Source organism: Lobosporangium transversale, assembly GCF_002105155.1.
Source record: "Lobosporangium transversale strain NRRL 3116 chromosome Unknown BCR41scaffold_64, whole genome shotgun sequence".
Classification (NCBI taxonomy): domain Eukaryota; kingdom Fungi; phylum Mortierellomycota; class Mortierellomycetes; order Mortierellales; family Mortierellaceae; genus Lobosporangium; species Lobosporangium transversale.
The window spans coordinates 168,707-194,324 of NW_019029042.1; the positions used below are offsets into that span (position 1 = coordinate 168,707).

The 25,618-nt window shown below is 41.5% G+C and overlaps 7 protein-coding genes and 1 non-coding gene across 8 annotated transcripts; 3 read left to right on the forward strand and 5 right to left on the reverse strand.

The window, feature by feature from the left end:
• Window positions 1-12: 12 nt before the first annotated feature.
• BCR41DRAFT_342631 (P-loop containing nucleoside triphosphate hydrolase protein) lies at window positions 13-2,831 on the reverse strand. Its single transcript, XM_022022297.1, has 3 exons — window positions 1,583-2,831; window positions 1,154-1,461; window positions 13-1,065 (listed from the first exon to the last, which is right to left on the reverse strand). The coding sequence occupies exons 1-3, from the start codon at window positions 2,343-2,345 to the stop codon at window positions 49-51; spliced, it is 2,088 nt and encodes a 695-aa protein (XP_021876091.1). The 5' UTR covers window positions 2,346-2,831; the 3' UTR covers window positions 13-48.
• BCR41DRAFT_363637 (hypothetical protein) lies at window positions 2,002-3,842 on the forward strand. Its single transcript, XM_022025918.1, has 4 exons — window positions 2,002-2,861; window positions 2,951-3,055; window positions 3,138-3,274; window positions 3,408-3,842. Exons 1-4 carry the CDS (start codon window positions 2,431-2,433, stop codon window positions 3,659-3,661), a joined length of 927 nt encoding a protein of 308 aa, XP_021876092.1. The 5' UTR covers window positions 2,002-2,430; the 3' UTR covers window positions 3,662-3,842.
• A 34-nt stretch (window positions 3,843-3,876) lies between these two features.
• Window positions 3,877-5,371, forward strand: BCR41DRAFT_363640 (putative nicotinate-nucleotide pyrophosphorylase). Its single transcript, XM_022025919.1, has 6 exons — window positions 3,877-4,085; window positions 4,186-4,241; window positions 4,343-4,560; window positions 4,689-4,796; window positions 4,905-5,168; window positions 5,259-5,371. Exons 1-6 carry the CDS (start codon window positions 3,918-3,920, stop codon window positions 5,339-5,341), a joined length of 897 nt encoding a protein of 298 aa, XP_021876093.1. The 5' UTR covers window positions 3,877-3,917; the 3' UTR covers window positions 5,342-5,371.
• A 44-nt stretch (window positions 5,372-5,415) lies between these two features.
• On the reverse strand, window positions 5,416-7,062 carry BCR41DRAFT_363643 (SAC3/GANP/Nin1/mts3/eIF-3 p25 family-domain-containing protein). Its single transcript, XM_022025920.1, has 6 exons — window positions 6,884-7,062; window positions 6,700-6,772; window positions 6,479-6,581; window positions 6,093-6,356; window positions 5,805-5,916; window positions 5,416-5,689 (listed from the first exon to the last, which is right to left on the reverse strand). Exons 1-6 carry the CDS (start codon window positions 6,986-6,988, stop codon window positions 5,555-5,557), a joined length of 792 nt encoding a protein of 263 aa, XP_021876094.1. The 5' UTR covers window positions 6,989-7,062; the 3' UTR covers window positions 5,416-5,554.
• Window positions 7,063-9,592: 2,530 nt separating this feature from the next.
• On the forward strand, window positions 9,593-12,430 carry BCR41DRAFT_375310 (kinase-like domain-containing protein; the record flags this gene model as incomplete). The annotated part of the gene is made up of 6 exons (XM_022026937.1): window positions 9,593-9,757; window positions 9,853-9,945; window positions 10,341-10,541; window positions 10,648-10,761; window positions 10,861-11,133; window positions 11,237-12,430. 6 exons carry the CDS (start codon window positions 9,593-9,595, stop codon window positions 12,428-12,430), a joined length of 2,040 nt encoding a protein of 679 aa, XP_021876095.1.
• Window positions 12,431-12,788: 358 nt separating this feature from the next.
• On the reverse strand, window positions 12,789-13,693 carry BCR41DRAFT_212674 (C2 domain-containing protein). Its single transcript, XM_022019968.1, has 2 exons — window positions 13,662-13,693; window positions 12,789-13,448 (listed from the first exon to the last, which is right to left on the reverse strand). The coding sequence occupies exon 2, from the start codon at window positions 13,426-13,428 to the stop codon at window positions 12,829-12,831; it is 600 nt and encodes a 199-aa protein (XP_021876096.1). The 5' UTR covers window positions 13,429-13,448; window positions 13,662-13,693; the 3' UTR covers window positions 12,789-12,828.
• A 3,031-nt stretch (window positions 13,694-16,724) lies between these two features.
• On the reverse strand, window positions 16,725-18,226 carry BCR41DRAFT_342640 (ubiquitin-conjugating enzyme/RWD-like protein; the record flags this gene model as incomplete). The annotated part of the gene is made up of 4 exons (XM_022022298.1): window positions 16,725-17,141; window positions 17,251-17,328; window positions 17,480-17,575; window positions 18,203-18,226. 4 exons carry the CDS (start codon window positions 18,224-18,226, stop codon window positions 16,890-16,892), a joined length of 450 nt encoding a protein of 149 aa, XP_021876097.1. The 3' UTR covers window positions 16,725-16,889.
• Window positions 18,227-18,601: 375 nt separating this feature from the next.
• BCR41DRAFT_t147 lies at window positions 18,602-18,674 on the reverse strand. The gene has a single exon. It is a non-coding gene; the product is annotated as a tRNA-Phe (tRNA).
• Between the last annotated feature and the right edge of the window lie 6,944 nt (window positions 18,675-25,618).

A 25,618-nucleotide genomic window follows, 5' to 3' on the forward strand; every position in this document is an offset into this window, starting at 1 on the left:
ATTATATATATCTCTATCTATTTTTATTTTATTTTCTGGAAACCAGTGCTATCGGAAGTGACTAATAGATGGAAGTTTGGCTGGAAATAGAAGCAGGTCAGGTGGAAAATATCTTCTTGTAGGGCGTGGAGGCGTCCATAAATGATGCAAAAGATTTGTTGATGGAACATGTGGCCCATAAGGATAAGCTGGATGAAATGAATAATTTGGGAATGGTTTATAATATATAGGGCTCACAGGGATCAATGATGGAAAATTCATAGTTGGAGCCACATTAGGATAAACTGATGCATATCCTGGCATTGGCAAATGCAGAGTGAATAACTCTTCGTTCGCAACATCATCGCGGTCTACCTCTCCCCCCTCTTTACCCTCATCCTCTTCTTTGTCCTCCTCCTTCGAATCTTCTCCCTTATCGCTATCGGACCCGACTATCTCTTCACCTTCGACAGGATGAGAAACCGAGGCTTGTGTGTTAATTGTGTCAAAATTAGCAACTAAAGGAGACATTTCCGGAGTAAGAAGTAATGGCTTGTTGTGAGCTGGACTTTTCGACTTCTTATTAGGCAATCTCTGTTCAGCGCTATCCAAGTACTGATCTCCCGTATTCTTCAATACTTCATTCGGAGATTTGCGCTTTGAATTCAGAGGCGGACAGTGTCGTTGAAATCTATTATCCTTATCACCCTTCTCATACACCTCGGTCATCTTGATTGCACTTTGTGCTCTTTGTTCACCTAATATCCTTTCTGCCTCTAGCTTTTTGAATTGGTCAATATCTTCAGGTTTTTGCAATGGTTTTGTACGATGCCGGATATTGATACTCCGACTGAGTTCTTTGTAGGCATCACTTGGCTCTAAAGGCAACTGTTGAATCGTAATTCTATAATCCGACTTCAAAATCTCTACTGTATTAAGCTCCTGTTCGTCCACGATGCTCACAGCCAATCCCGTAGTACCATATCGCCCCGTTCTTCCAATGCGATGTAAGTATGTCTCCGGATCTCTAGGCAAATCAAGATTTACCACCAAATTAACACGATCAATATCAATCCCGCGCGCGATCTATGAATCACAGAGTAATAATTATTAACTAGCATCAAATCATGCGCAAGAAACATAGGATATTAAATGAACATTAAACAACGCCTACCAGATCACTGCACACCAATATTCTCAACTCGAACTTTCGTGCCTTCTTCATCACTTCCAATCGCTCTTCTTGGGGAATACCGGAGGCAATATGCATAGCTGGCCACCCTTTTCTTGTTAAAACCTTGACAAGGTCTTGAGCCCGTCCACGGTGATTCAGAAACACGATGCCTTGGTAAAAAGGTACGTGCGTCAATAGATGCTCCAACTCTGCAAACTTGGCATCCAATATGCGCAGCTGCTTCAAATATATTGATCCACCGCTATCCTTATCATCCACTGTCGCCACTTTGTAGTATTGAAGGACTCCTGAAAGTAAAAAGTAAAATAAAAAATAAAAATAAAAAAAAAAATCAGGAGGCGGGAATAAGGATTGCATCACCAACTGTATTTTGATAAAATGCACAATGCTATCATGCTTCTTTACTACCTTCAAGCTCTGGTGTACCGTTGCTTAGCATCACATATACGGGGCTCTTGACTAATTGGTCCAAGAGTTTCAGGAGATCGTCATCATACGTTGCTGAGAACGCCATCACCTGTTTGTTTGCACCCAGTCTCTCTGCGATATTAAAGACATCTTGTTTAAAGACATCTTCCATCAATTTGTCAGCCTCATCCAAGACAAGTAGTCGAACTTGATTTGTCACCAAATGCCCTGTAGAAATTAATGACCTCACTCGTCCAGGTGTCCCTACGACAATTGAGCATCGCTTCAAGTTTTCCTTGTCCTGCTGAATAGGCGTTCCTCCGATCATGGAATGACACGTCACAGTATGTTCAAGACCTGTTTTTAGAAGACTACGGATAACATCCTGGATCTGGACAGCAATCTCACGTGTAGGTGCAATAATCACTGCTTTTGGATTATGTTGCTGCTGTCGTTGGTGCTGAACTGCTGAGGCATTGGGATCCCGATCTGATTTTGTGGTCGAGTCTGCTGACAATCCAGAGAGAATGATTTCGATCGCAATGACACTGAAAACAATAGTCTTTCCTGTGCCTGATTTTGCCTGCGCAATCAGGTCTAACCCCAATCTGCCCAAAGGAATAGTCTTAAGCTGAATAGGCGATGGCTTTTGGTATCCAGCGTCAACTAAACCTTTCAAAAGTACTGGGTGTTGTACCAATGATGAAAAGTCGAGATCCTCATTGATGAGAACATCTTTGGAATGGAATTGTTCAGACGTCATGTCATTGTCGCCTTAAGCTGATACCGATGCTGCCCCAACAATGAAGAGAATGAAGAGTTGAAAAAAGAAAAGCGTGTTAACAAGCATGTGGCTGAAAAAAAGTCCTCCTCTCTCGACGGGACTGTCAACGACTCTGGTCACAAGTATAGCCCATTCATTGTTCATGACCTGTATACTCCACATCTTTACTCTGGTCACGCCTCTTACTCGCCTTTCGGCTTCCGTCTTATTGTTGCGGCTTCAGCAGAACACTCCCACAAAGCGCTTCAAAGACACATATTCACTTGTCTATAAAAAGACCCACATTCGCTTGACCATGGAAGCAAACTGGGGCTCCAAGGTAGGCCTTATCGTCGATAGCACCCTTGTCACAGTCTATGAGAGAAACCGTTGCAAGGCCAATGGCCTTAGCTATGCCTCACAGGACAAAACTATCGAGAAAAACATGTCACGTCTCAGAGAAGGACTACAAAATCTCGAAGCTGAACTTTCTCAGGCTGAACAAACTGCCTCACTGTACGTGTTTGATTGTGCGTGATATTTTTTTTTTCCTGACTTTTGCAACTCATATGCCAAGAAATCACTTCTCTTTTCTGAAAATATAGGCCGTCTAAAGAGCTTGCAAATCGAGAAGATATCCTCATCAAATTACAGCAGCAGCTAGAGAAATTGGAGGCACTGCTTCAGGACAAGGACGATGCTAATGCAAGGTGAGAAAAAAAAAATGGCACTGATTCGAATGGTCAGTTAAGAAATATAAGGCTAATGAATTAACGAATTACTATTCACCAGGGCTGTGCTGCTTGGTCTGAACCAAAACTCGACAAAACACACTCGGTCAAAAGTAGTGCGGTTTTCAGAACACGAAGTTGAAGTAGATAATCTTGACAATGGCCAGATGCTTCAATTACACCAAAGAATTATGGATGGTACGAATTTTTCTTTTCTTTTTTTTTTTGTTCCAGGCTGCTTTGACAACTAATCCAAAACAGCCTGCCTATGGTAATGTGGACGTTGACACATTTTTTTTTATGCATGTATGTATCTATCTGTGTGTCCCAGACCAGGATCAAAATTTGGATCGCCTAAGTCAGTCCCTGAATCGACAACAGGAACTGGGTTTGATAATTGGTGGTGAGCTGGATACACATATGGATCTCTTGGAAGACACAGATCACCTCGTGGGCCGAACAGAGAGCCATCTAGGGATTGCACGGAGACAGCTGGCAAAGGTGGCCAAAGGAACAAAAGGCTGTGAGTCTTGGATGATTATCTTAGTACTGGTAGTCATTCTTATCATTGTAATCAAGATCTAGTTACTGTGACCTATGGATGACTTATAGATTCGTGTGTAGATATCATTTGTTGCACAGGCCTGGCATGCAATACTTCATTCGCGTAGTTGCTATTTACCCATTGCGCAGACCATACATGTAGTGCTTAATTCGAATGTGAATGCGCTGATCCCAGCCACCAGCATGAAATAAAATGCGTAGGATATTTTTGTCAAATGAGAATTATTCTTTTCTGTCAGCCATAACCATTTCACATTAAAAAAGTATACTATTCAACATGGCATCCTCAACACCAGCACCTAGTAGCACCTTGACTCATCTACTTCCTCCTAATTGGAAGGTAAAGATTACAGAATGGTTGCAAGAGGACATTCCTTCATTCGATTACGGCGGCTATGTCGTGGGAGAAAAAGAAACCACAGCCATCCTGTATGGCAAGAGTGAGGTAATTTTTTTTTGCAATTCAATGTATTTAACACAAGTCTCAAGCCAAACAGAGTGATCAATTATTGCTTTTATCCATTGTGCACTGGGTTCCTAAACAGGGTATTGTGGCAGGTGTGCCATTTTTCACCGAAATTTTCGAGCAGCTTGGCTGTCGGTATGTAATCCTTTGTTCATTTTGGGTTCAAGATATACAGCTTGATAATGCTCATCTTACCTCCCTTTGATATGTTTGTCTCCCTTCTTACATCTTGTCAGTGTTGAATGGCATGTCTCTGAGGGTCATGCTCTCAAACCTATCGAGACTTGTGCACATGTCTATGGCCCTGTCCGTCAGATCTTGATTGGAGAGCGCACTGCACTCAATATTATGGCACGATGTAGTGGTATTGCCTCCCAAGCATACCGTCTCCGTGTCTTAAAGGAGAAGAATGGGTTTAAGGGTGTCATTGCTGGTACTCGGAAGACTACGCCAGGTAGATAATAGAACGATTTGTCTTTTTTTTTATGTTTGAAATACCAAACAATTCAAACAATGAACTGGACTTGACTTTCCTCCCTTTCTTATCAATATTTATACAATACTAAAATACGACGTTACTAGGTTTTCGTCTGGTTGAAAAGTATGGGATGTTGGTTGGAGGCGCAGACACTCACCGTATGGATCTTTCGTCCATGATCATGCTAAAGGATAACCATGTCTGGAGCACAGGTATATGATCTCAGTATTGGAAGAAGAAAAAAAAAAAAAAAAAAAAAAAAGTGAAAATGTACTCAACCTCTTAAACATCTTGTATCAATTAACATCTGCCTCATTAAGGATCTATTACGGCGGCCGTAGAGAAGGCAAAGGCCGTTGGCGGGTTTTCCTTGAAGATTGAGGTCGAGTGTCGGTCAGAAGAAGAGGCGGACGAAGCTATTGCAGCAGGAGCTGACGTTGTAATGTTGGATAATTTCGAGGGTGACGCTCTCAAGGTCGCTGCTGGCAACATCAAGCAGCGTTGGGCTGCCAAGGGACGTCAAGTCTTAGTTGAGTGCAGTGGAGGTGTCACTGAACAGACGATCGAAAATTACTTCTGTGACTGTAAGTCATGTAACAGGCTTGATTTGTGAATGAAATAGAAAGCAGCTTTAACATTATCTTAACCACTTTTGCTGCAACATTTCGTAATAGCCATCGACATCATTAGTTTGGGATCCATGACCCAGGGCGTTTCCTTCGTTGATTTTTCATTGAAGGTCCAGAAACACTCCTAGAAAAATAAAACAAAAAGATGCCTATCTGATGTGGCTCAAAATATTAAAAAAAAAAAAAAAAAAAAAAAAGATTGAAGTCTACATCGTTTTTCGTTTTTCCAGTGCTTTATTCCTTGATGAATACAGCATTAAGGCAGCCTTGCCACTCTCCTACTTCTAATAGTCCTTTATTTCCCTAATATACTCTCCCTAGTAATAAGGCAGAACCATAGCTTAAACGATTCGATCCATATCTCTAGCATAAAACATGGTCTGCTTGATAATCTGGTTGGCTGGGATACTGATCCTCTCGTCTGCATCTGAGTGGAAGTAAGCTTTTTGTTCAACTGGGTTGACTTTCCAATTCCTCTGTAGATGTGAAAGGCACGTAAAACCACGGAAATGGAAGTATTGATATTCAGTGAGCGATTAAACGAGAGAGTATACGGAACACAAACAAAACAAGCTCTAGTATTTAGTTTACCTCTTTTGCGAAGTTCAAGATGTCTTCCATGTTTGTGAAGAACAGAAGGGTTCCTGCATCTTTCAAAGGCAGACTGCTGTAGGCTTTTTCGCTGCAACTTGCGATTTCGTTTCTAATGTATTCCCATAGATATTTCCCAATGAAAATTAAAATCATCATCAATACTTGTGGACATCCTTCTACTAAAACTGACACAATTGGACAATCTAGCCGATTAAAAAAAAAAAAAAAAAAAAAAAAAAGGATAGGAGGTATTCTAGACAACTATGCAATAGATTTCACATATACCTGATAGTGTCCATCAGGATGTCAATGAAAAAAAGATATTCCTTCGAAGGCACATCCGCTCTTGAGCTCCAGACACGATTATAGCTGCCCTCCATGAGTGATTGTTCTAATTTGATGGGGTGTTGGATCGCAGGGTTGTTAAGTAACTCTTGAGATTCAATCGTCTCCAATGCAGTGTGAAAGTCTGAAATTCTGTTCTGCGACAGCAGGCATAACAAATTAAGGCCAATCAAGTTGTATTTCAATGGAGAAGTAGGTAGTTCGCTGCAAGGATCGAACAATTAAAATAAATAAATAAATAAATCCTGTTGTTAATTAGATGTTCCATGATTCACCGTTTTCGCTTAGAACTTATTAAACACATTAATTATAGATACTGCCCTTGCCTGTAGTCATTGTAGTAAGTCTGAAGTTGAGCCATGTATCTCTCGAATGAGGGAATGTCCTTTGTACGAACACTCCATTGTGCGCCAATTTCGAGCACATCACCTATTTATCAATAATTTAGACAGCCGCAACAAATGAACATCAGCAATATATATCAACTATGGTTTTTCATTAATAACAACACTCCGTCTTCATTGGGGGTATGAACACAGGTACTTACGTGCTAAGGTCAGTTCTTCGATGTTGTTGTGCTTGCCTTCATGTGTCAGGTACTGAAGCTCAATCAATGCAATCTACCTCGAAAATGTAAAAAATAAACAGATACATCTAGATCAGTACTACGGCCATTCGAAGTTATTTCTTGTAAGACATTCCGAAGAAAATGTCACTTTTCGCAAATGCACCTTGAGCTTTGACAGATACTGCCCGCACTTAGCAAGGTCAGGGTTAGGGGCGTTGTACTCCTTACTGAGTTCCTGTGCCAACGTCTTGATATCAGTAAGGGCCATGGCAAATGAGAAAGAAAAGCTGTCGTTTAGTTAGGCTGGTAAAGGAATGATGAGGGAAAATAAATTAACTGGATAGTCAAGTTCATTTGTATACTTTAGACACGCAATGCGCGTAGGAAAACGCGCGTATATGAATATAGCGCAAATGTGGCCATATATACGCCATTTTCAACGTCATTGACGCCTAAGGGAGAAGTCAGCTGATTTATATGTGGCTAGTTTGTTCAGGCCCCTCGCTTCAAAACACACTTGCTATTTTGCCTATTAAATACCATAGGGCCCCAGCTCGATCCACAGGGCCAAAATTCCTCCTTCGCACTTTTGAATGCTTTGGCAGTGCCCTTTTCCCTTGCTCTCTTCTTTTCTTCCCTCTCTTTAGCCCTCATTTTATTCAGTTCGTGCAGTAAAACTGGCAAGATAAAGCGCTGATGGCTGAAATATGCATAAGCAATGGGAGGAAAGAAGGATCTTCATAAAACATGACTGCTAGTAGTAACACTCACCTCAAGACGCGCCTTTACAGAACATCCTTAATATAAAAGCTCGACAGATTTACATTCAAAAGGCTCTTGAGGCATCCAATAATATATTTTACATCATTGCTGGGGCTCCGAGTGTTCTGAGCAGTTCCTGTGGACCTCACCATTGGAAGGTATGGTTTTCTAGTACTAAGATTTTATTGCTATTTCATTGATGAAGATTAATGAGGAAACCCCTCGAGAGAGAGCGCCTTACACTTGGAATAAAGGGAGCCCCAGTGTCATCAATGCGGAGGCTTGGGCTCTTTGGTCCGCTATTCTTCTCACGGACATCCTTGACATTTTGGGTGTAGTAGCGGTAATATCTTGTTCTGCGCGCTAAAATAGAGCCAGAAGCAGATGAGTTGGTATTCACTCCGTTCAGCGGCAACTATCAGTTATCTTCGCCAGCGCTATATCGCTGGTATACCGGTAGTGGTGTGTACCAGTGTCATCGATGTTCTGCTAATCATATTAAAGTATGTACTGTTTTATGGTTATTATGGCGAAAAAGTTCGCGCCACTGGCATACTGCAATTGGTGCACAAGTACATTGGTATTACTCCAAGCTATCTGTCATGAAATGGGGGTTTTCGTGGCCATGGATTGTGTACCTTGGGGCCATCTGCTATGGGAATCAGCAGCATTCTTGGCACCCATATTCGTACCTGAACATATTCAGGTGGTGCGGGTTCGGCGAACAGAAAATTAGCAGAGACAAGGAAAACTAGGTTATGACTTGAAGAGCCAAGAACGGCATCGGAATAGCCCTGATTTGCCAGACCAGGATCTCCTCCTAGAACCTTCAGATGTAATCGATCGCATGACTCAGGATACTCCACCTCTGCAAGAGCGCACATCTACGCGTATTTGTCGCGCATTCAAGCTTAATTTTGGCATCATCAAAAGTTTAAACGGAGAAGACAAGGATTTTTTTGGCAGACGCTAGAGATGCTAAAGGACATTCTTTCTCATAACATTGGAGCGATGAGCAACCTGCCGATAGTGCACATGGCGGCATTCACAAAAGTCCCGTTTAAGGTCATTTTTGGTGTGTAGAATGTAATCCACTATGCCAACACCCTAAAATAAAGCTTATTAATTTTAAATGGTTCTAACACGCAAATTTATCCTGGTAATCTACCAGTCAGGTTATCTTTTACAGGGTGCATGCAGGCTGTACAGTACTGTGGACGTAGCTAACGAATAGCGAATCACACTTCTAAAGCGTAAAAGGGGTCTATTTATATTCTGTAGATAAATATAGTCATCAGCTTCGATCGCCAGAAGCCAACAGCAACAGTATGAACAGTAGATGCAAGCAAATAACCTCCAGAAAAGACAGTGAGTCGAGTCAAGCGGCCATTCTTTTTTTTTTCCGGTCTGGTGATATAATTTTGAACATACAGACAGATAGATATTCAACGCCACATGGGTACATGGGAATCTGTCAATCTGTCTGTGTATATGAAATGAAGGGGTGACAATATTCTGATATATCCTTTTCAAGGAAGGATTACAACGGAAGGAAAAAAGTCGTTGCTGTGTAATGCATTGACACACAGACATGCACAACCAACCCAGCTACTCGTAGCAAGACTTGGACTCAATGACGCGCACAAACAGAAAGAGGGGAAGAAGCAGGATATTATGATTCCGACTATATCATCCACTCATTCAATAGATTACTCCATAAACGCGACCTTACAACCTCGACCGGGCATGGACTTGTTGCTGCAAACCTTTGAAGAAAACATATGTATTTTATACCATTATTCTTGCAGTAACTGTACTACACAAATCCCTCCACTTTGAAGGCGTACCTTCCATCCTTTTGCTCTTACTCAATCCCTCTTATTTTTTATTTTCTTCTTTCACTTCTGTATTGATTCTCTCCTCTATAATAACTCATAGGAATTTTTGAGTAAATAGAAATACAACTTTTTTATCGTTTCTGGCGCGTCCCTTGTCCTACGGATACAACAAGCTAATACTACATCTTGCTGCTCCAAGATACCCCTCCTCCCCTACCGTTCATCCTGCTTATTCCTCTGACGCGCTCTGTACTCACGCCTTCTCCATCAATATGAACACTGCTGCTCTTACTCCCAATCAATCGCATGCTCATAGCCAACAGACTCATGACCATGGTCGTGATTACGCAGCTTACATACGCCCTGATCCGTATGCCGCAGAACGCCTCACGGCACAGGAGGCTATGAAGGGTATGAGGATTAGTGAGGCATATCAGGTATATCTCATATTATTAGTTCCTTGCATCATGCTTATCGAGACTTTGTGGCGATTATTGTTTTTTGACCTCATTTCATTACTTTCTATAAACAGAGTTATCGAAGAAGACCCAGTGATACTGAAGCAACCTATGGTGCTTCGCGTATTGATCGGCGCCTAGCGGCCCGTACACAAAGCATACGAGAGGTGAAGTGCCGGCACTGTATCGTTTATGTATGTGCGTGAAAATGTCTGAAAGTCCTTAGCATGGTCCTAATCTTCAGCATGCTTGCATCACTTCTGCCTATGGCATTCCAATTTCACAGAAAGAGCTGTTGCTAAAAATGACTTCGGCAGAGCACAGACATCCTCAGCTTGAAAATACAACCATTCACAATAGTAGCAGCGACAATAATAATAACAGCAGTACCGATAGCAGTAATAATACCATGAACCATTGCTCCATCAATAACACCAGTAATACTACGGTTCCTTCGTCAACACTTGACACTTTCAAGCCAAACATACCTTCTGAAAAACCCAGTGCTGACAACACGAGCATTTCAAGTGAATATCACAAGCCTTCCTTTTGCCACATTCAGAACTACAAACAGGGCTCTCATGTCCAACACGATCAAGAATCTTATACTGCACCAACACAGCGGCAGCAGTTTCACAACCAAAAGGCTCCTATCCCCTCGTCATCCTCCAACGACAACAGCCCATCTACCTCTGTCTCCATCCCTCAGCCGTCTTCTACTGGACGTCAATCAAAACTTAGCAATACATGCATTAGCAGCAAGGTACTAAAATATTTATTTAATTTAAAGGAAGTTTTTATGCACGAAATTACCTCAATAATAATAATAATAATGACGACCATGATGTGGCTATAATAAATGCAATCAGGATTCTTTTAGGCGCAAATATGGTGAGATCCAAGGATATACCTATATTGGCACTATTGGCCAAGGTAATTTTGGTAAAGTTCTGCTTGCAGAAAACGACATCACTAGAGAGCAGGTAACAGCCATTTTATTTTATTTTTATTTTTTTTTCATCAGCGCTTCCATATTTTTAAAAGCTTAGTGTGGTTAAACTGACAGTCTTTTTAATTCTTAGGTTGCCGTCAAAATTCTGGAAAAGTCGCAATTTAAGAGTGAGCAACAGCGCTTACATGCGACAAGAGAAGCACGTCTGATGGCGACGCTACGACATCCTTATATTGTTGACGTGAAAACTGTAATGGAAGACGACTACAGAATCTTAATTGTTATGGAGAATTTGACTGGAGGAGAACTCTTCGACTACATATCCAACAAAGGATCGCTTGAAGAGAAAGAGGCCCGCCGTATTTTTCATCAAATCGTCCTTGCTATTCATTACTGTCATGAGGTAAAATCAAAAAGACCTTGATTTTCTATTACATTTCAAATCTTTTTAAATCACAGCTCTCTAAGACGGTCCATCTGTCATGGTGATCTCTTCTTCTACATAGAACAACGTTGTCCATCGTGATCTCAAGCCTGAAAACATTCTTCTAGATAGCGAAAAGAACGTACGCGTAGCTGATTTCGGATTCGGCAACAATTGGCATAAGGACCGCCACTTGACCACTTACTGTGGCTCACCCTTCTATGCAGCACCAGAGATGGTTAGCGGTACACCTTACATCGGTCCCGAGACTGATGTCTGGAGCCTCGGGGTAATCCTGTACGTCCTTGTCTGTGGTCGCCTCCCCTTCGATGCTAGCGATTTACCCGCGCTATTTGCACAGATTAAACGCGGAAACTATCAGAAGCCTCGGGAGGGCTCCATCGATGTCTGCTCCTTGATCCATCGCATGTTAACAGTCGATCCCAAACGTCGTGCTACCTTAACAGATGTTCTTCGATCCCGTTGGATGCGTGCTGAAGCCACGGACTCTATGGTGAGCTCACTTCCCGCCCTCTCTACAACCCCTGCCACTATTCATCCTGCACCTGTTCGTGCCCAACAACAACAGCTGCAAAATCACCAGAGCCAATTACAGACAAGGTCGACAGCACTTCCTACTTATCATCCCAACAATGATATCAGTAAGACAATCCCTCCAACGATCCCAACAATCAGCACTAACACTGGTCATACGCAAAACAACACCCGTCATTCCTACCACCCTCCTGGTACTCAAGGATTGAGGCAACAGGGGGCTGCAACTGCATCTCAATACCATGCACGAACCCAGATGACTGCACCTCTCAATCTTCGTGATAGCGATGGCCAAATGAGTGACGTTTTGCCCTCGCCGGTTAGTTCCCCAACAGAGACTATGGCTACAATTTCTCCTAGCACTCCTATAGGGCCTGCATCAAGAGACGAAGCTCTCTCTGCTGCTGCTGTTGCCAACGCTAATGCAAATGCTAACGGAAATGGTAACAATTGCGTACAATCAGTCTGTCAAAAACGAGCCAATGCTATCAGCCCCAACACATGTGATGACAGCAAGCATCAACACCACCCTTACAAGCATCACCCCACCCGAACCGGCTCTGCACAAGGTCCTGTTGACAATGTCATGATCAGTCTGTGCCCTTCCAACGATGCACTAATGGATGGCTTTGATGTCTCTACAAAGAAGAAGCGCAAGGCTCTAACCAAGCTTCGTCAATTCTTTCGCTTCGAGACCAATAGCAATTCTACAAAGTGCTGATGTAATAACGTACGAAAAATGTTAGCGTATTATTTTTTCTGTGGGAAATTGCACCACAGCCAAAAACCCAAAGGGCCAAACAAAATAAAAAAAGGTTTTACTGAAATAGAACAATGGACATGCGCAAATTCAAAATGCACATTAATCCCCAACATGTGTCGTCTGTCTATTACCTATCATTATACACAGGGTGCGTACACCCTGGAATATTTTTGTCAGAGGCGTGAAGCAGGCCAGGCAATAAAATACTCGCTTCGGGAAACGTTTTTTTTTTTTTTTTTATTTATTTACAAAAAATACTGTGAGGGTGAGGCTATAAAAAAGACACAGGAGTCATGCAACCTGTCATTGAGCCAACCAGAGGACTTTGAAGAAGTAGAGACATGTTTTTCAGGCCCTTAAGGCTCAGTAGGCTTATTAGCGAAGGCGTTACCGAAGAAGTTAAGGGCAGCGGCAGCACCAGCAACAGCAGCAGCAGCAGCAGTAGCATCGCCAGCCCTCTCTTTGGTGAGTAAACTACTGATGCGACTCTTGTGCTGGGGATCAATCTGGGAGATTCCCTTTTGTTCAGCGCCCTCATACGAGTTGTCGTAATTGACTGGAGAACCCTGACCGGGCTCGATAACAGAGATGGTCAAGGTGATGGTTCCCCTTTGTTCCTCATCGGGTGTGAAGAGGTCGAACTTGGCACGGTAAGATTGATTGGAGTCACTAAGGACCTGGCTCAAGGGGATGGCAGCGAAGGCAACAGGTTCATCAGCAAGTGTCTCTTTGTCATGGACCTCGACATACAGCTTTTCGTGCACGCTGGAGTCAAATCCGTCAATAATCTTGGTCTCGTTCCATACAACATTGGCTCCTCCGTTGTTTTTGTGCTCAGTCTTGTAATGGGCGCTCTTGTTCTTAAAGTCCAAGGTAACGATGGCATAGGGATCGTCCTTCTTACCAACACTCAAATTGTTGGCACCATGGATAGCGACTTGCAGGGACTTGGACATATTGGAGTTATGAATATGGACTATGGGAAATGGGTTACGAGTTGATGAAGTTGAGGTGTGAGAAAAAGTAGGAAATGGAGATATTTTTTGTAAAGAGTGGGAATATGGAAGAGAGGAAGCGCGATATTTATACGTGCATGGACCTATACAGGAGTCACGCTGATATTTCTATCAAAGGGTGCGTGCGTACCCGATCTTTGAGAAACAGAAGCAGAAGCGATATTTGAGCTTACCTTAATAGGATTTAGTGCAAATGGTATACAGGGATTTAATAATGGAGATTTCTTTACAGCTCCTTCCTCGGAATCTCTTATCTCGATACTTAAAAAGAGATTCCTCGCCAATGAATGCTCCAGAGATTGTTCGCAGTAACCATTGTACCGAGTTTTACACAAACAATCCTGACGCATCTCTCCGATGTCCTTCCCATGCCTTCTCTTCCAGGTGAGGATCAAACTGGTCATCTGCATTTTCCTGCTGTCCTGAGCCGCTAATTCTGTGCGGATTGAGGTGCAGAAGTTGTCAGAAAAATATCTTCTCTGAAAGTCGCATAGCGAAAACCCATGTTATTAGCAAACACTAACATCTGGAAGCTTCTGTTGTACATGTTCTAGTCAACAATATGCTTGGTTTTTAGAGTTTAGCTCCACTAACAAAACCACTGACCAAATAAATCTGCTTACATGAGCTGATAATTAAAGCATGAGCATAAAAGAAGCTTCCTTTTTACTGACAGAATGTTCTATTCCACTCTGGTATACAAACACCAAGAGCTATAATGTCACGTTGCACAAAGTACCTGTTTTCATCCTTGATCTTTTCTTAATTGATCTTGCTCCTACAATCGCATAATCCTCAATTGTCCCTGTTCCCTCTGCTTGAGCTTGACAAACGTTCTTTAAAATTTTTTTTTGGGGAACAGGAGGTTCGCTTGTACCTCAATTAAAATAATAAAAACTTGACCAATCAACTTGCGTTCCTAGGCTACAAATCAATTGGTAACTAGAATTCGTTGGACCCAAGCCTCTTTGGCCATCTGGGCATGATTGGTATATACCATGGCTATATTGCCGACTCAATTTTGATTTGATCCTTATGGATGTACTACTGGACATCCCTTCTATCTAGAATTCCAATCAGTGGCTGTATAAATGCTTCATACTCCAGTCAAACGTGCGTAGCCGGCCACGCTTATAAGTAGATTTTTTAAACAATACAACAATTGAAACGTATTTCCTGATCTCAGCTTGAAACTCGACAGAGATGGAGCTTGTTTGCCAAAGAAGCAATTGCTTTTGAATATTAAATAGGTTGAAGTATGAATCAATGGAGTCCCATCCCTTGCAGATCTTAAATAGATATCAGTCCAGTAGGACACCAAGACGGTACGTCGTTTCCTGCCACAAATGAAAGCCTCAATGTCCCTAACGGTGCTGTTCTACTAAGTGACACTGGAAGATAGGGCAGGAGCAATGGAACAGTGCAGTTATGGGCTATGGAAGAGGCCAAAGAGTGCACTGCTCCAACGCTATTAAGTCTATTTGGTCCCCTGGCTAGAAATAGCTTGATCATACTATGCGGTGACGCCTATTGTTTCGGTGCTTATTCCCTTTCGGCAATCGGCGAGTGGAAAATTTGACCCTCCTTTTTTTTCTTCATTTTTCGTCTTTCATTTTTGTAATGTATTCCTTTAAAAAATCTTCACAAAAAGATCCCATTAACCTTGCAGTTGGCACCCTTACTGTTAATGCATACCGTTATCAGTTAAGGACACGAAAGACAAATAAAGGATCGCCTCTATTCGCTTTTGGGAGTCTCTTCGATTCTTATTGTGGAACTAAGAATCGAGGTAGACTACTTCCAATCCTACATCTAAAGATCTATTTCCTCGAAACTTGGTATTTTTTGCAAGTCATTATAATTCAGACCTTCTCACCCGCCTGGCTTTAGCAGACCTTCATCAAAATATGAATGATAACGGGCTTTTCTTGCTTTTCTTCCAGCATATCTCTCATCTTGACACAAAAACGCTAGTTATATATATGAAAGTTGCTGCGGCTATTCAAGTTAGACGTGAATCACACTTTTTTTAAGAACATCTAACAAGCATGGGAAAGGATTGATCTTATTACTAAGAAAACAACTCTTACGTTGATTTGCATTAACTCGCCCATCCCTTTTGCCTCTTCTTTTGCTCTCCTCTTCCACATTCTCCCTTTTCATTCCTATGATCTATATTCTAAATTGAGTAGCGCCATTATTCTTACCTTTGTCATATTTACTGATTAGCAAGCTTGACCATGGGTGACCACGAAAAGGCCATACGAAAGAGCCTGCCTTCTTACAATTAGAGCTATGTGCTGTGTTACCATTCAACAATGCGGCAAGGACGAAATGATAGTAACAAATGAGTGTTATTTATTCATAATGCCATAATCAGTCGATCATGCGGCGAGTTGGGTCTCTGCGAAAAATTGAATAAAACATTCATGAGGCTATGAAAAAGCTACAAAGGTCAACAATTATAGGTACAATGTGCGAGCGTCGTCCAGCCACTAACATTGCGAAGTATGAAATATGCAAAAGTTTGATCAGTGGCCTGGTCTAATTACAGACATTTTTTCGCCGTTAGCGAGCCAATGACTTGCTGTCCTTTACTTTAACTGGTGGCATTTCTACATCTATGTGGAACATTTGCTAAATATGTTTCTAACTTTGGAAAGGGAACCCTTAGGACAAAAGAAATAAAATAACCATACCAGGAATTCGACTCAAGTGAATTTTCTTGCGGTAACTTGGCTTCTCTGTACCTAATGGCGCTTGATGATTGTACGCACTGTATAGCTGCCTTTCATCCAAGAATGCCAATTTATATCAGGTTGATTCTCCAGCTTGGACAGCTTTTCGAAGGGCTCTTCTCACCATCTTTGCTACGACAACTACAGGCAGCGAGAGTTGAAGAGAAAGAAAGAAAAAAAATAGAGCGAGTGGAAGCAATTGTTAAAATTGTCGACAGAATAATACCGAAGTGATAGGCGCGTGGGAGAGATTGAGCCTCTTTCCGATTGATAATATGCGGCTTCTACTTAAGGAAAGGTATTGCAGCAGATTTACAGAATATGGTCCGCAAACATAACTCAGTCCTGTCATTAATCAGTTAACAACGGAAGAGCGTGGTTGTCTCAATTGTGCAAGTAAAAAAAATTTTGTGACGAACTAATGTAATGTTCATTAGGCGTTGATTTCGAAAGATATTATTACTCAAATTCAAATTCAACAAATTTAAAAGCAAGCTTCACTTCTTTTTATTAAATCTGCAGATTGTTTAAACTATCAAACATGCCTTACACTAAGCATTGATGAAAAATGTCAAAACATTGAAAATAAAAAAAAAAAATTAGCATCTATGATAAGAAAAAAAAGCTCATTGGCGCAGCGCATAATATCCTACAAGGATCCATTCAGCACTTACTGGCGTATTTTCTGGTCCATTCTCGCGCGTTCGTCTCATAGCGCGCACGGTCAGTCTTGTAGGTGTGTGCAATCTCGGGAACAAGAGGATCATCAGGATTGGGGTCAGTCAACATAGAGCAGATGGATAACAGGACCTTGGAGATAGTGAGAGCTGGGGACCACTGATCCCTCAAAATATCCAAGCAAATGCTTCCATTGCTATTGATGTTAGGGTGGTAAATCCTGGTTGTGAAGTTGACCTAGAGAGAAGGAATAAAAAGAGACATATACATACATCGATTAACGGACGAACCATGTTTAATCAAGGGGCTGAGCTGTGTAAAATCATTGTCGACATTTGCTTGGTACCTTTGGTGGTTTGAAGGGATAGTCGGTGGGGAAGTGGATTGCTAGGAAGAAAACTCCTCCAGCATATGGTGAATCACTCTGTGACAAAGGAGAAAGCATATCGTAGTAATTAAATAAATAAAAAAATGATTAGCAAAGAATAGGAATCACACGCAGCTTTGCAGTCCTCCTTTTGCTTTGCCGCAGAAATAGCATTAGTCATCTGATCAATATAGATAAAAATACATACAGGACCCATGATGGTCGCTTGCCAGTGAAACATCTCATCGCCAATAGGACCAGCAGAGCAGGATGAGGGGGGATCTCTTCCGAGATCAGCTAATTCCTATAAAAAGTCATGTAGTTACATAAGGCACTCTGGTTAGCCTCTCTTGTGTGTCTCCTTCCACTGAACAACGCAGGAACAGGCGCAGCAATTTTAGTGTGGAATCAAGTTCATGCAACTATGACAATTGCCATTTTGATGCTCTAACAGAAACAATTGGTCATTGATCCTCGGCTTTCTATTGGCAAGCCACAGTGATAAGACGTAGGAGTGGCCAAACAAATATGTATGTAAAAAAGGAGGTCATTGAGAAGGAAGAAAATAAAAGTGATAACGAGGGCAAAGAGTGCGAAATTAAATCAGCCCTCAATGCAAGGAGAGGGGGGGTTAAAAAAAGACATCATCGTCAATTCCACCGCAGCAACATTGATGTTTACAGACAAATTGCTGGGTGCATGTATACATGTATACAAATGAATGTCTGCAATAGTAATAACGTATAAAAGAAATAGCTTAATGAAAATCACTGTGGATAATTATTTGTGCTTTGGATGTCCATTCCGTAATAGCAAGACAGAGTATGATTAAGCTGAGTCTAGAGCCTAAGGAATAAGAAAGAAAAAAAAAAAAAAAAAAAAAAGACAGACGGAAATATGGTCATATAAAAGAATGAGAGCAATACATTACCTTGTTAATGCGTTTCAAAGCCATTGCGAAGAGTAGATGACGGTAATGATGATATGAATGAAAAGGAGTGTTCGATGTATTGCTGAAGAAAGGTGGAGAAAAGTGAAGAAAAGAAAAGAAAAAAAAGAGTCGGGCGCTTGTGAACAAAAGGAAATACCGCAACACCCTCACTCCCATCTTTTGCCTCTGTTCTACCACCATCGTCTCAGCGCAGCCACAATTCGTCATTGACTCACGTGAGAAGCTTTGCTGTGGGAGGCTTAGATGATCGACGTGGCATGTAACCGAATAGATAGATAAAAAGACCGGCATTGGTATGAGGAAAGTAGAAGATCCATCATGATGAACTTGGATTTTTACACTGATATCTTCCAATTTTAAAAAGAAAAAGAAAACTAATGCGACTTGTGTGGATTGAACACACGACCTTCAGATCTTCAGTCTGACGCTCTCCCAACTGAGCTAAAGTCGCACATTATATGAAAGTGTCGTAAATGATGCCTATTCATTTACCTAAATATGTATTTCCTTTCAATTTATTTATTTCCTATCATCCTATTTTCTACCATTTTTAAATAGTATTTAAGTAGCTTTTTCCTTCACTGCAAAAACGGCATCTCTCTTCTTATTATCGATGCCCTTTTGCAGGTGAGTTTATCTTCATTATTCTCATTATGAATTCTCAGAAAATTAGCAGTTATTAAAGATCTCTCTTCTTATTATCGATGCCCTTTTGCAGCATCCTCAAAATCATTCAAAGCATTACTTAGGATCACTATCATATCCCAAAACCACGAGGCTCTTGCCCAATTCTTCATTTTTCATCATTACCTACTAGTTTCCAGAGATCACTAGTAGATGCTCTACGACAAATGGTAGCAAAGGTTCTTTTAACCTCTAACGCGACCTAGTTACTACTCCATTATTATTCTTCTTGACACTTTTTGATTGTACATATTCATCCTTTTGTTGTGATCATATTACAAACTTTTTGCTTTTCCTCAACCAAATTCTTTACCTTCACCACACACTTTTATTTTTCGCGCATATTTTTAAAAAAAAAAAAAAAAAAAAAAAAAATTAGCTTTCTTTTTCCGTTTCATTTATCTCTTTCCTTATTTGTTACCTTTTTACTTGTTTACACACATTTTTATTTATTCATCCCCTTATTTGCCCTTTTTTTCAAACAAAGACCTTTTATTTATCAACAATGAAACCCCCATCCAATATCAACGTTCAAAGCACCGCAAGCTCCTCTACCACGACCACATCCTCCAATTCCTTTCTTGACACCGATGGTGATGTAAATATGGAAACTACAACCAATCAGCATTTTAATCTTGCAGGAATTGAACGATTCGATAGCAAGACGGATGTTTCATCCTGGTTACGCGCTATGGACGCTTTGTACAAAATTTCCAACGTCAATGATAACTTCTTTACAGTTCGTGTTGCTCTACATATGGAAAAGATCGCACGTGATTGGAGTCTTAGACACATTGACGATCTTGAGACTAAGAATATCCTCACTTGGAAAAAATTCGCTCATGATTTTAAGGAACAATTTGCCAAGGCGGATGATGAGTTCGAGCTACGTTACAAGTACGACAATTTATCCATGAAACCGAACTCAGATGTTATGGAATTCGTCCGTGAGTTCGAGGCAGCATACTATCCACTTCGTGATAAAATTCCCGAAGGAGAAAAAGTATGGAACTTCCGTCGAGTCGCAGATTTATGGCTCCAGCGCAAGCTTCAGAAAGAGAACGCCACGACCTGGAATGAAGTCCTAGATGTTTGTCGCACAGAATCTCATAACTGGCACGCAAAGAGACTCTTAGACAAGGCATCAAGATCCAATGACAAACCTCATACTCCTCCTCCACATCAAGCATCTTACAAAAATAATGACTTTGTCAGACATTCAACCTCACATACCACTTATCATCGAAATAACTCTCATCAAAACAATTCTCATCAAAATAATTCACAACAACACCAAGACCGTCATCAAGACCGTCATCAAGACCATGACCATGTTGCGGAATCTACTATGGACATAGATTCCCTCAGAACAAGACGTCCACCTTGTCCTACTTGTGGCAGGCACGGCCATTCTGAGGTACAATGCTACAAAAACGGTGGCAATGGTCCCCGGTCATGCTATATCTGTGGCAAGACAGATCACAAAGGGTACGCTTGCCCTACAAAGCCTGATAATAAGCCTGACAAATCTGCCCATGTTAATCAATTACAAGCTCATACCGTTGAGCCTATTACAATGACAGATAAATCAGCACCACTAGAAGATCACATCAAAATGTTGCCTGAACAGATCTTCATCAAAACGAACGTCGGCTCAACTGAGCTGATTGCCCTTATCGACGGCGGATGCAATTGCAACGCGATCTCTACAACAGCGCTTAACAGGATCCGCGCATATGATCCTTCGCTCATAAAAAAAGAAACAAAACTCAATCGGCCAACAATCGCCACTACAGCCAATCTTAGTAACGTAAAGTTGACAAGCTTAGTCACTCTCGTATTTACTATCGGCAACTTTACTCATGACGAGGAATTTTGCGTGGCTGATATCCTAAGTCAAGACATTTACCTTGGCCTGGTTTGGTTAAAGAAGTATAATCCAAATACTGATTATGTTCAAGGAACTTTGACTTGGACTGTGAATGGAGCATCATACAAGGCTTCTTCCAAAGACTCATCCCTAAAGGTTCTTTCTTCGGAACCTCAAATGGATTCGCTGTGTACTCATCGAGCCATCCAGCGTGCTGTGTCAAATCAACAAGACCTGGGTTTGGTTTTTCTTCAAGATGAACAATCGACTCCGAAAATTTCTGCTCTTTCGTTAGCGGAAGTTATTAAAGACAACAATATTGATCCTACACTACAGAAGCTTTTATACGAATATGAAAATTCTGTCTTCACTCCATTGTCGACTCTACCACCACAGAGACCTCAAGATCATCACATTGATACAGTAGACGCACGCCCGATCTATAAGCGAGCCTACAAGATGTCCCCAAAAGAGTTGTTAGTTTTAAAGCAACAACTTGATGATTTACTTAAGAAAGGCTTTATCAGACCTTCCATTTCCCCGTGGGCATCCCCTGTTCTATTCGTGACCAAGAGCGATGGTTCCCTCCGGCTGTGTATTGATTATAGAGCTTTGAACTCAATCACAATCAAGAATAGGTACCCACTTCCCTTGATCGAAGAATTTTTCGATCGATTTACTGGTGCTACTGTTTTCTCCAAGCTAGACTTAGAAAGTGCTTTTAATCAAGTGCGTATTCACCCTGCAGACATTCCAAAAACTGCTTTCAATACAAGATTTGGCCATTTCGAATACGTAGTCATGCCTTTTGGTCTCACAGGAGGACCTGCTACATGCCAGACTTTAACCAATGATGTCTTAAAGGAATTCTTGGACAAGTTCGTTGTTGTCTTTTTAGACGACATCCTTATTTTCTCTTCTTCTATGAAAGAGCATGTTCAACATCTCAAGCTGGTTCTAGAAGCTTTGAAATCGGCTTCCCTTCACGCAAAGCCCAGCAAGTGTACCTTTGGTGTATCTGAAGTCAAATTCTTGGGTCATGTCATATCCTCTCGAGGTATTGAAGTCGATCCAGACAAGGTTGCAGTCCTTAAAGATTGGCCCACTCCATCCAATGTTCAAGAATTACGCTCATTCTTAGGCTTCACAAATTACTACAGGCGATTTATACGCAACTTCGCCAAGATTGCAAGCCCCTTGACTGATTTATTAAAGCAAGAAGGACAAAACAATGCCAAAAAGAGACCTTTACCACAATGGACTCCTAGCCATCAAGCAGCCATGGACAAGTTGATTCAATTGCTTACCTCAACACCAGTTCTTTACCCCGGAGACTTTTCTAAGCCATTTTTTGTGGAAACTGATGCCTCTGACATTGCTACAGGAGCAGTTCTTTCACAAATGATCGATAACCGTCTTCACCCGGTTGCTTTTGTGTCACACAAGCTCTCTAATTCTGAGAAAAATTTTCCAGTCCATGAAAAGGAACTATTGGCCATAGTCCGAGCATGTGGAGCATGGCGCTCTTACCTCTTAGGATCAGTAGTAACCGTCTTCACTGATCACGCTAGCCTACGCTTTTTATTTAATCAACCTCATCTGAGCGGTCGTATGGCCAGATGGATTGAATTTTTGGCGCCCTACAATCTTGATATTCAATATCGTCGAGGTGTCGATAACTCAGCCGCAGATGCTTTGTCTCGTTTATCTACACCAACAGTTGCCTCTCTTGCAACTACTTCATCTATAAAAGACTTTGCCGCTGATAATGTTGACTGGCCTTTATACATCTATGCCTATTTCAAGGATGGATCCTTACCTGAAGATGATGAATCTGCTAAACTAGTAAGAGATGAAGCAATTCATTTCCAAGTCGATCACGATACTTTGTGTCGTATAACAGAACACGGCCCAGTCCCATTTGTTCCTTTCGTCAATCGAGCTGATACTCTATATATGTATCATGCTGGCTTTGGTCATCTTGGCCGAAACGGCTTATTCGATCTGGTTTCAACTCGTGTATGGTGGCCAACCCTTCGTGCTGATATTATAACAATGGTCTCAGCTTGTCCTGAATGTCAGCTGTTAGCCCGTCAAGATGCCACTGTTGCACCTCTACATCCTCTAGAGCCTACCTTGCCCTTTCAGCGCTGGGGAATGGACTTCATAGGAGCCCTACCGAAAACCAAGAATGGCAATCGTTGGATTATCACCGCAATTGATTATGCTACCAACTGGCCCTTAGCCCGTGCTGTGCATGAAGCGACTGCATCGGCAGTTGCTGACTTTATTTATGAGGAAATTTTTATGCAGTTTGGATGTCCATCTGAAATTGTCACAGACCGTGGATCAAATTTCACGGCAGCGACCTTACAGCGATATATGAATCGGATGGGTACGAACCATCAACTAACATCTGCATACCATCCCCGAGCCAACGGAAAGTGCGAACGATTTAACGGCTTATTAGGCACAATGATTAACAAGTTTGTCGGAAATCATCGTACAGCTTGGGACAGATACATTTTACAAGCCTTATTCGCATGTCGAGTTCGTATACACTCTATCACTAAAGTGTCACCTTTTAAACTGGTTTATGGTCTAGATCCAGTTATCCCTGGAGATACTTCTCACCCTCATTTATTCGACTTCATAACGGAAGATGATTACTCAGCTTACAGACAACAACAGTTTGATCAGATTGATGAAATACGTCGCAAGGCACATGGTCTACAACAGAAAGCAGCAGATCTTATGGCCTCTACCTATGACAAGCAGAATGAAATCGACGAAAATAAATTTCTTTCAGGTGATGCTGTCCTTGTGAAGCACTTCGCTAAGAAGAAATTTGATCAAAGTTTTTATGGTCCCTTACGTATTGTTCGAGCAACGCCTCTACATACCTTTCAGCTTGCATGGCCTGACGGTACGATAAAAGCTGACTTAGTCCATCAAGATAGATTGAAGAAGGCTGTTCTAGTCGATAACGAGATGCCTAAGACGCCTTGGTATAAACCAAAAAGCGCTTCTGATGAATTTTCTATGGATAATTCCATGGACGGATCACCCATTGAACTTGATCCAGTAACGGCACAAATTCAAGATGCTGCACGACAACGTGTAGCTCAAGAGCAGTTCATCGCTGATCGTGATGCTGTAGCTCCTCCTTCTCCTATCATTCCTCCAGCAAATGCTGCTGAGATTTATCAGAGAGAGCTACGGCGTTTATCCAGGCACTCCAGGAGTAGTGCCAATCCGAATGGAGGGGTGTCGTAAATGACGCCTATTCATTTACCTAAATATGTATTTCCTTTCAATTTATTTATTTCCTATCATCCTATTTTCTACCATTTTTAAATAGTATTTAAGTAGCTTTTTCCTTCACTGCAAAAACGGCATCTCTCTTCTTATTATCGATGCCCTTTTGCAGGTGAGTTTATCTTCATTATTCTCATTATGAATTCTCAGAAAATTAGCAGTTATTAAAGATCTCTCTTCTTATTATCGATGCCCTTTTGCAGCATCCTCAAAATCATTCAAAGCATTACTTAGGATCACTATCGTATCCCAAAACCACGAGGCTCTTGCCCAATTCTTCATTTTTCATCATTACCTACTAGTTTCCAGAGATCACTAGTAGATGCTCTACGACAAAAGCGCTTTACCTAAATATTATTTAGGTATACTAGCAAACAAGCCACTGATACCGCAATAGTTAAGGGGTGTGTTCTCTGCTATACTACTTACAGAGGGAACATGTCGTCAACAGGCCAAGTAGGGAGCAGGGCTCGTCAAGGTTCCGTAGGGATCAAGAGTTACCACTCATACTGGGTCCCTTGAAGAGGCAGGAAGAAGGGCGGCGCGGATGGCTTTCGGAGTGGTGGCTCAGATAGGCCCAGAAAGCTTCTCAAATGCAGTGCTCCTATTCTGTTTAAAATTTTGTCAATTAATATTTATTTTTTTAATCTGAAACATCATAATTGACAAAATTTTAAACCGAATAGGAGCACTGCAGCGGATTGTCACAAGAGAGCGCACAGAATACAGAAGGTCCATGGAGTGCTTCCTACACTCACTTACATGAGGTAGTGGCGACCGGACCTATATGAGACTGACATCTGCAGGATGTGTGAACAGGAACCGGAGGACATAGAACACCTCTGGCAATGTTCCATGACATGGACGAGCAATTGAAAGGGTGGAAGACATAGAACTCATCAAGAAGGATGGCAAAAGGGCCCTAGAGAAGGAGTGTAAATAGTAACAATCAAAGGTGATCTTAGGTGGAATCGAAGGTCAAAGGATACTTTATTTGGCTATAACGTAGTGGACTATTTATACTGATAATTAATAGGGTTGGGGCTTGGTGTCTTGGCACTTGGGCTTGGCGTCTTGGCGCCTGGGGTGCGCGTGATAGTTGAGCCCTCCTCAAAGGTTTGAGTCAGTATTGTATAACACGTTTGCATCCTTCCCGTCAAAAATGAAGGAGATCATAAATCGAAGAAGAAAAGAGAAAAAAAAATTGATGGAAATAAAGAAAACGAAGAGAAGAGAGGAGAAATAAATAAAATAATAAATAAAATAAAAAAAAAATTGATGTGGTGATGTCTGATTGGTTAAAATTACTGGTCATGCGGTTCATGCAGATCATGTGGATGAGGATGGGTGAATGAGTGGCGATGGAGTTGGTGAGTTCGTGTTGCATTCTTTCCTCATTCCTCTTTGCTTATTTCAAAAAAAAGGAAAAAAGTCTCCATGATGTCTTCACGCAAGGCTTCTCATCCAATGCCACCGCGTAAAGGTCGTGCTCCTTCTGGTGGCGTGTTTTCTGAAGTTGTATT

Coding starts and splice junctions, on each gene's coding strand:
- BCR41DRAFT_342631 (XM_022022297.1), bottom strand. CDS start 2,345: ATGACGTCTGAACAATTCCATTCCAAAGATGTTCTCATCAATGAGGAT. Junction 1,462..1,582: donor CGGTACACCAGAGCTTGAAG/GTAGTAAAGAAG, acceptor TTTTACTTTCAG/GAGTCCTTCAATACTACAAA. Junction 1,066..1,153: donor TATTGGTGTGCAGTGATCTG/GTAGGCGTTGTT, acceptor TGTGATTCATAG/ATCGCGCGCGGGATTGATAT.
- BCR41DRAFT_363637 (XM_022025918.1), top strand. CDS start 2,431: ATGTGGCTGAAAAAAAGTCCTCCTCTCTCGACGGGACTGTCAACGACT. Junction 3,056..3,137: donor AAGGACGATGCTAATGCAAG/GTGAGAAAAAAA, acceptor ACTATTCACCAG/GGCTGTGCTGCTTGGTCTGA. Junction 3,275..3,407: donor ACACCAAAGAATTATGGATG/GTACGAATTTTT, acceptor TGTGTGTCCCAG/ACCAGGATCAAAATTTGGAT.
- BCR41DRAFT_363640 (XM_022025919.1), top strand. CDS start 3,918: ATGGCATCCTCAACACCAGCACCTAGTAGCACCTTGACTCATCTACTT. Junction 4,561..4,688: donor TACTCGGAAGACTACGCCAG/GTAGATAATAGA, acceptor CGACGTTACTAG/GTTTTCGTCTGGTTGAAAAG. Junction 4,797..4,904: donor TAACCATGTCTGGAGCACAG/GTATATGATCTC, acceptor TGCCTCATTAAG/GATCTATTACGGCGGCCGTA.
- BCR41DRAFT_363643 (XM_022025920.1), bottom strand. CDS start 6,988: ATGGCCCTTACTGATATCAAGACGTTGGCACAGGAACTCAGTAAGGAG. Junction 6,773..6,883: donor AGTATCTGTCAAAGCTCAAG/GTGCATTTGCGA, acceptor TTTTCGAGGTAG/ATTGCATTGATTGAGCTTCA. Junction 5,917..6,092: donor ATCCTGATGGACACTATCAG/GTATATGTGAAA, acceptor GGAATACATTAG/AAACGAAATCGCAAGTTGCA.
- BCR41DRAFT_212674 (XM_022019968.1), bottom strand. CDS start 13,428: ATGTCCAAGTCCCTGCAAGTCGCTATCCATGGTGCCAACAATTTGAGT.